This window comes from Plecotus auritus, assembly GCF_963455305.1.
Source record: "Plecotus auritus genome assembly, chromosome: 3".
NCBI classification, from domain to species: domain Eukaryota; kingdom Metazoa; phylum Chordata; class Mammalia; order Chiroptera; family Vespertilionidae; genus Plecotus; species Plecotus auritus.
In genome coordinates, this window is record NC_137772.1 from 30,059,951 (window position 1) to 30,067,699 (window position 7,749).

Here is a 7,749-nt window from a genome sequence, read left to right on the forward strand (position 1 = left end):
GTTAGGGGGTGATCAGGCTGGCAGGCAGAAGCGGTTAGGGGCAATCAGGAAGGCAGGCAGGTGAGCAGTTGGGAGCCAGCAGTCCTGGATTGTGAGAGGGATGTCCAACTGCCCGTTTAGGCCCGATCCTACTGGGACATCCCTCGAGGGGCGCAGATTGGAGAGGGTGCAGGCTGGGCTGAGGGACACACACCCCTGTGCACGAATTTCATGCACCGGGCCTCTAGTCTGATATCATATTCATATTTAATCGAAGAAGAAGCAGGCAGATTCCCAGATTCAAGCTACGGAAATAAAGCAAGATGTAAGAACTTTCATCAAATGCTGACTCAGTATCAAAAACATTACTGACATTCTTCATTCATCCACATAACAAATATTTACTGAGAGCTGACTCTTGTCTGGCACTTAATTATGTATTATCCCCGTTTTACCTCTGAGGGATCAGAGCCACAGATTCATGAAGTAATTCATCCAGTGGCCGCAGGATCTGAACTCAGGTCTATACACTCTTACGACAAAGTATGGGAGGAAGTAAAAGAAAATAACTGGGAGATAAAGTGGATGCGAGGAAGTCCTAGCCCATCTTCTTCTAACTCTGCCAAACAACCACTTCGTGACTGACATTGTATTAGCCAACAATGTTTAACGTACTTGTAGACATCAAGTTTTTACAGAAAAGTATTTTAAAATTCACATTTCTACTTTTAGTCAAAATGACAATTCAAGAATTTGAAAATTTCTAAATATCATTGTATCTATATTAAGAAAATGCATAAGGAGCCATGGTTGCAAAAAGCACCATGTAAGAAATTATTAGCTGTGTCACTCTCTGCGTGCTTAATCACACATTACTATGTGTTGGTTTAAGCCTTGAGAACTATTAGGAAGCAATATCATGCCTCATTCTTCTCTGTTGAATTCTAATCCTAAATTATATATGTGGGATTTTAAAGATTGGGACATATCCTGGTTGAATTTAATAAAAACTATTTCCTCAATTTTCCATTTACTGAACCATGGGTAAACATTTTTTATGAATTTAACATTCAACCAGCATAGATGCTTTTCTAGCAGAAATCACTGTTTTCTCCCACAAAAACCTTTTAAATACCTTTATTATTGTTAATTTTGAAAAGACATGTGGTTCTGTTTCTTTTAAATGTTTTCTAACTACATGTGCTAACATTTTTAAGGATGAAAATGATTTGATGTCTAAGATTTTCTTTAATATCATGTGGGGTCACTGAGGAAATTTGAGAGAGAGGCTGTCAGTTGATAGTTGGTAAAATTGGTGATAAATAGGGGTTTCTTATTTTATTCTCTTTTTTTATAATTATTGGCATTTTTTTATGGTAAGAAGTTTCAGTACCTGAAATAATACTGAAGACCATTTCTACTCCTTACTCTAAATGGTAAAAAATTTATCACCATGTTTGGGCACAAGCTTTCTCTCCAAGGAAATATTAAATATATTTTTCAGCTCTTCTTCTATTTCTTCTTCATTCAGTGTCTTAAACTCCACCAGATCCATATTGTCCTTATAATTGAATTTTCTAAAGGTGAGGGTGAAGCCCACTAAACAGTGAACTCCATTTGAGGTTTGCAAGGAGCAGAATGACTTGCTTGTAAACACAGATGCTGCAGACGTCTGAAGATATTCATTAACAGACTCAAAATCTTCAATTGTTCGAGGTTCAAGCGTAAAGGAGTAGATCTTTCTGTACTTTTTCTTTTCCAGGAGCTCAGAATTAAGGAATTCTTGGTTTGGAACGTACTGGTCTCTTCTGATTTGGTCCAGGTACCAGGTTCCTCCCTCTTCTGTCAAGCGGAAGATGCAAGGCACCTGAGGCTGATCCTTCCCAGAAATTAACTCGAGAGGCTGCCATATCTGGTAAGAGCGTCCAAACCCAGCATCAACTATGTAGTTCCTGCCACCCACGGTCACCTTCAGCAGGAGGTGAATCATAGCACTGCTGTATTTGTCGGCTGGAGTGTTGTAAACATAGCCTCCCAGCATTGTGGTCTCAAAACCCATTGTGGCGAGAGCCCAGTGCAGAAGGTGATTGACCTGGAGACACCACCCACCCCGGTTCTTCCTCACAATTTGATCAAAAATGGCCTCCAAGCCCAATTCCATGGGTTCCCCACAATGGATGTTAAGGTTCTCAAAGGGAATGGCCCGGATCTGGTGCTGAAGAATGTCAGTTAATGTTTCCAGGTCCAATTTGTTCCTAGAGTTCTTATAACCAATTCTTTCAAAATATGCTTCAATGTCCATAATCCCCTATGGCAAGGGAAACAAAAACACATAGTATTACTTTTGCACTTGGATTTTTTTGATTAGCCTAATTATAATTAATGTATTTTAAATATGTAAATACAGTCGATATAACTATCTACAATCATAAGTCTTTTGTTTACTACTACTATTGTAATATTGTGATATCAAATAACATATGTAGAAGAAAAACTTGGTACTCATAGTAACTGTCAATGGGAAGATAAAGCCATTAAACAATTTGAAAAAAGCCAAGAGAAAAACAAATTGGTGCTTCTGAAGAAGAAAACTCAAAATGCACAATTAGAAACTGTATATAAAAATAAAATGTTTTCCTAAACTAAAGCAAAAATTAAATCTGAAAAACAGCAAAATTCTGAAAAAGTTTGATTCAGTGTTCAACACTGGGATATATTCTGGTTAAATTATTGAAATTCAAAGTTAAAGAAAACTACTTGGGTATTTGGTAGAAAAGCAAACACTTTTTAAGGGAGAAACCAGCAGGCTGGCATCAGAATACTCCACAGCAATATGTTACTATGTTAAAAGGAAAGTCTGATCCCCAAATACTATTCTCAGGGTTTCATTTAATCACAAAGACATCTTGAATATGAAAACAATCTCAAAGATGAAAGAATTTGAGGAATGCATGAAGGATGACCTACCCTGATAAAGTGTTACTTCCTAATTGGCCAATGAAGTGTGAATCAAAATGAAAATAAGGAAGAGAGAGGCCACAATAAAGGATCCATGGTCAACACTGACTCCTTTTATTATAGAGCAAAGAGTAGAAAAGTTATGAGAACTATGGCTAAAGTAAATTTTAAAAAATTTTTTTAAAATGTGATAAATGAAACCCATTAGATTAGACCTATTGGTCTCCACCATAGGTACAGAGCGGTAAGGGATAGAGCATGTTCAGTGTACTAAGAGAGGCACATGGGATTGGTGAAGATTCGGGACTGAGGGTAGTGTGAGACTGTGTGTTCCACTCAGATCCCTTCAGATGTTTCTTACCATTTCACTGTGCCCCTAGCCTGGCTTCTGTGTCCTTATGCTTAAGGACCTGCACCCTAGATTCTCTTTGGAGAACCCCTTGTGGGCTCCTGGAACTGCTTTGCCTTCCACTGCAGAGGGCTGGATGAGCCAGGGAATGCATATCCTGCCAGGGCAGCTCTGAGTCAATGAATGACTGGTGGGAGGTTTTGCAAGTCCAGCCACCTTGGCTGGAGTTGAGACACATTTTGAGTTAGAATTCACATCCAGGCTGAAACTGGGTTTCTCCCAGGGACACTTCCCTAATAAGTCACATGCACATGGAACCTTGTCTCAGTGTCTGATTTTGGGGAACCTGACTCTCCAGTGGCCATTCTGGAGAGTCATGCAAAAGAAAGGTCAGATGCACAGGCAACTTCCAGAGGGCCTTGAATACCAGGCAAAAGAGACTTGCTTTCTTCTGTGGATCAAATGGATCCTTGTTTTATTGAACTGACTGCTGTAATTTGTCCTAGTGACATGGTACTTTAACTGCAACTTACCTTTTTGATGTACCCTTGGAAAATAGGTTGATATGAAGAACTTATTGATCAGTTCCCAGTTTCTAGGATCTCTACATCTTTCGTGGACAACAGTGGTTTTCAGTTTTGTTTTGTTTTTAAAGAAAGCCCTAGCCTTTCCCCAAATGAAGTTGTAGGCATGAACCTAAAATGGAAGAATTAAAACAGATTGATCCAAAGCTAGTTCACCCATGAGATGGTGCTGTCATACCTCAAGGCTATAGACAGCACAAATACAATTATGGATTAAAATGGAATCTTCTATACCTACTGTCTAGATTTCTGGTGCAGAATAGAAGAATTTTGAGGAGTGATGGTGAGTGACTTTCTTTGTGGGCATTTTTGTCTTTTCTCTTTTTCTATCCCTTTCCTTTTCTCTGTCCCAGTGAAAGCCACGGTATTTCACTGGATTGACACTACCACCTACCTCCCTTCCCAGGGCAAGTGGCCAGCTGTTTGACTTTCTGGCTGGAAAGAGAAGTTGCTAGGCTAGTCCTGCTCAGAGGCCACCGTTCAACAGGCCCTGGTGCACTGAGCTTGCATCTCAGCCCCACCCCTGGGTGATTGCCTGCAGAGGTCAGGCAGGTCCCGGGAGCAGGCCCGAGAGCCAATCCACAGAAACAGCTGCTCAGCTGACGATGGTAAAGGCCAAACAAAAAGTCTCTGGGACAACAGAGAGTTGACAGCTTAAATATTTCCTTTCGAGGGGAGGAGTGGACACCCTGTTTTGTGCTTGAGGAACTAAAATGAGGACCTGGGGAAGGAAGAGAAATGCTGCCGCCACCCCAAGGCTGCAAGCAACACAGTACACTTCTGGACTGGGATGAAATTATCAACCCTAATCCCAGGATTCCTGGCATTACTGAATAGACTTTTTAAAATATCTGATGTGAAATTCACATAATATAAAATTAACCATGTTAAAGTGAACAGAGGAATCATTTGGTACATTCACAATTTTGTGCAATCACCACTCTACCTAGTTTCAAAATATCTCATTAGCAGGAAATGTAACCCCATACCCATTGAGCAGTTACTCCCCATTCCCTCCAGCCCCTAACAGCCACTACTCTACATTCTGTCTCTGTGGATTTATCTATTTTGGATATTTCATAAAAATGTAATCATATAATATGGCACATTTTGTGGCTGCCTCCTTTCATTTAGCATTGTGTTTCCAAGGTTCATTTATTGTGTAACACATATCAATACTTCATTCCTTTTTATGACTGGAAAATGTTCCATGATATGGATTCACTATTTTTGTTTGTCTCGTCCTTCCTTGATGAGCATCTGGCTTGTTTCCACCTTTAACTATTGTGAATAGTGCTGCTGTGAATGTGTTCAAGTACATTTTTTCAGTACAGTATGTGTTTTCAATTATTTTGTGTTTATGCCAAGGGATGGAATTGCTGAGTTGATTAGAAGAATTTTAAGGAGTGTTTCTGAGTGACTTTTCTTTCCTGTGCTGTTATTTTCTTTTCCTCTCCGTTTCCCTTCCCCCTCCCCTTCTTTTCCTTCCCTTCCTTTCCTTCTCTTTCCTTTTATTTCGGCTCTGAGACCTACTCTAAGAACACTACAACCTAGTTAAGTCCCAGGGGCAAGTGGCCAGCCCAGTAATTTTCCGGATGGGAAAGAGGTTGTTGGGCAAGCCTCACCCACAGATCCTCCTTCAACTCTGCTTGGCATTCTGAAAGCCTGTGAGGTGGCCCAGAGAGTCCCATGCGTGGAGATCAGCTGTAACAGGGGAGTTTCGAGTGGATTTTTGTTTTTTCATTTTATTTTTCCCACTCCTAAGGAAAAGCAGAAACTCAGACAAACTCAGACGTACAGGTGATATCTGTGTGTTTTTTAAAGTTGGCTCTGAACTTTTAAAACCCATAAAGTCACATATGTAATACCTTAATCAATAAAGAAATTTAAAAAAAAACAACAACCATAAAGGGCCAACGAAATAAGTCTCTGGGCAGGATACATTAGATAATTGACAGGAAGTTGTTATTATTTTTGAGTGAGAGAAGGTGGGGTCAGCTGTTTTGTGAGAAACTAAAATGAGGGCCCTGGGGCAGGAAAAGAGCAGGTTATCAAAAAAGAGCTCAGCAGGTGCTGCTGTGGGCACTGCTGCTGTGGGCACAGAGAGTTTGAATCAAGGGTCCATTATCTTCACATGTACAGTCTTTACAGCATAAGGATTCTAAGTAGGTGTCACCTGCTTTCTGAACCACCTCTGGACTTGGAATTCAAGCACACTGTAGTATCTAGCCTCCTGGACTCACATTTTAGATAGGATTAAGCCCCAATTTCAAAGCTAAAAAGATTCACTTACCGAGTTCAACTAGGACCCACACCAGGAACTAAACTGACTTCACTCCTCCCACTTGAGGTCAATACAGGAAGTGCCCTCCCTGGCTTTCCAAACAGCCCCTCCCTGGAGTCTACTCAGAATCACACAGGGATCTCTGGGAAATGTAGTTGTGAGGCCTTAGGTTGTCCTTGTGTGCCTCCTCTTCAAATCTATTCATTGGAGAAGGGTGGAGGGCTTCATTATCTGATGGGCCTTATGTCACACAGGCAGTGAGGGGTATGATCTTGTATTTGACACAGTCCTTGCCTTAGGGAGCCTGAAGCCAGATGTCCTAGGTCTAATGTGGGAAGTGAGGGTTTACCGTGGTCCCAGAAGAGCAGATTCATTAAACTAGAAGAGGCAGGACAAAAATCAAGATCTTAAATTACTCTCCCAAATTTATGATACCATTTCTTCATCAGTCTCCATGAAGCCACTTGGTTTGTATTCTTCTGCCAGTCATCCCCCATCCTCAGTACCACTCACCACTCCCTGCCCTCCAAGGCCCTATGTAATGTGTCCAAAATTAGTCTGAATATATGGTGTGAGTGTAATGTGTCCACAGTAATGTAGTGTTTCTGCTTGTGTTTTTAATTCACGTTAATGATATTGCTGTATAACTCTTGCTGTTCCTTATGCATTTCCCCTATGCTGTGTCTTAAAGCCTGTCTGTGTGACACAGTTGTTGCCCCATGCCCTCTTTTTGGCACTAATGGTTCTAGTCCATAGCTCTGGTGTCCTGCTGCATGGATTTGGGAGGCCTTTCTCTTGGCCTGTGTTTGGGCAGGCTAGATGGAGATGCAACTTAGTGCCCCTGGGACTACCACTCAGCCCAGGATGATGGCAGTTGAAGGATAAATACCCTCAAGTTCTATCTGCTCAGGTGGGATTACTTTGGGGCACAAACAACACTGTCTCCCAATGTCCTCCAGAGATTAACTTCTTATTGTTCATTGAGGTCACCTGCCAATATGTACCTTTTATTGACTCCCAAACTGTCCCTGACTCTGCCTTTCCCACTCCATGCTGGTGCTTCCTTAAATCACCTCCCAAAGGAGCTACTAAAGTGTAAACCCTCATCTCAGGGTCTGCTTTTAGAGGAAACCAACCAAGTTCATTTAACTTACCAGTAGCACTGGTGAAGGGCACTTAGGTGCCCTCAACTCCCAGTTCCTACAACACCAGTGTCATGAATACTTTCCTTCACATGCCCTGCAGGTGGACATGGAACTTTACATGGATATACACCAGGAATGAGATATGCTGGGGACAGGGCATATGTGTGCTTAATTTCACTGAGCATTACTGTCCTTTTGTGTAGAGAGTCCCGTTTTCCTCATATCCTGATTGACACTTTCTGTTAGCAACCTTCGCATGTCTGCCCATCTCACATATCTAAGGTGGTAGCTCAGTGTTGTTTTAATTTGCACTTCTCTGATTACTGGTGAGTTTGCACAGCTCTTCACATTCCTACTGACCCTTCAGGTTTCCTGTTTGTGAAGTAAATGGCAAGGTGTTAAGGACACACCCCTCTGTTGTCACCAGGACACAGCAGCAATGAAGGATAG

The 7,749-nt window shown here is 41.4% G+C and overlaps 1 protein-coding gene across 2 annotated transcripts; it reads right to left on the reverse strand.

Annotated features, from left to right (window-relative positions):
* Positions 1-229: 229 nt before the first annotated feature.
* LOC308244659 (arylamine N-acetyltransferase 1) lies at positions 230-6,241 on the reverse strand. Of its 2 annotated transcripts, XM_080660817.1 has the most exons (3): positions 6,164-6,241; positions 3,820-3,982; positions 230-2,287 (listed from the first exon to the last, which is right to left on the reverse strand). In XM_080660817.1, exon 3 carries the CDS (start codon positions 2,279-2,281, stop codon positions 1,409-1,411), a length of 873 nt encoding a protein of 290 aa, XP_080516943.1. In that variant the 5' UTR covers positions 2,282-2,287; positions 3,820-3,982; positions 6,164-6,241; the 3' UTR covers positions 230-1,408. The 2 variants fall into 2 exon arrangements, with proteins under 2 accessions (XP_080516943.1, XP_080516944.1); XM_080660818.1 differs by lacking the exon at positions 3,820-3,982 and having other exon boundaries at positions 1,107-2,287; positions 6,164-6,226.
* Positions 6,242-7,749: the final 1,508 nt, after the last annotated feature.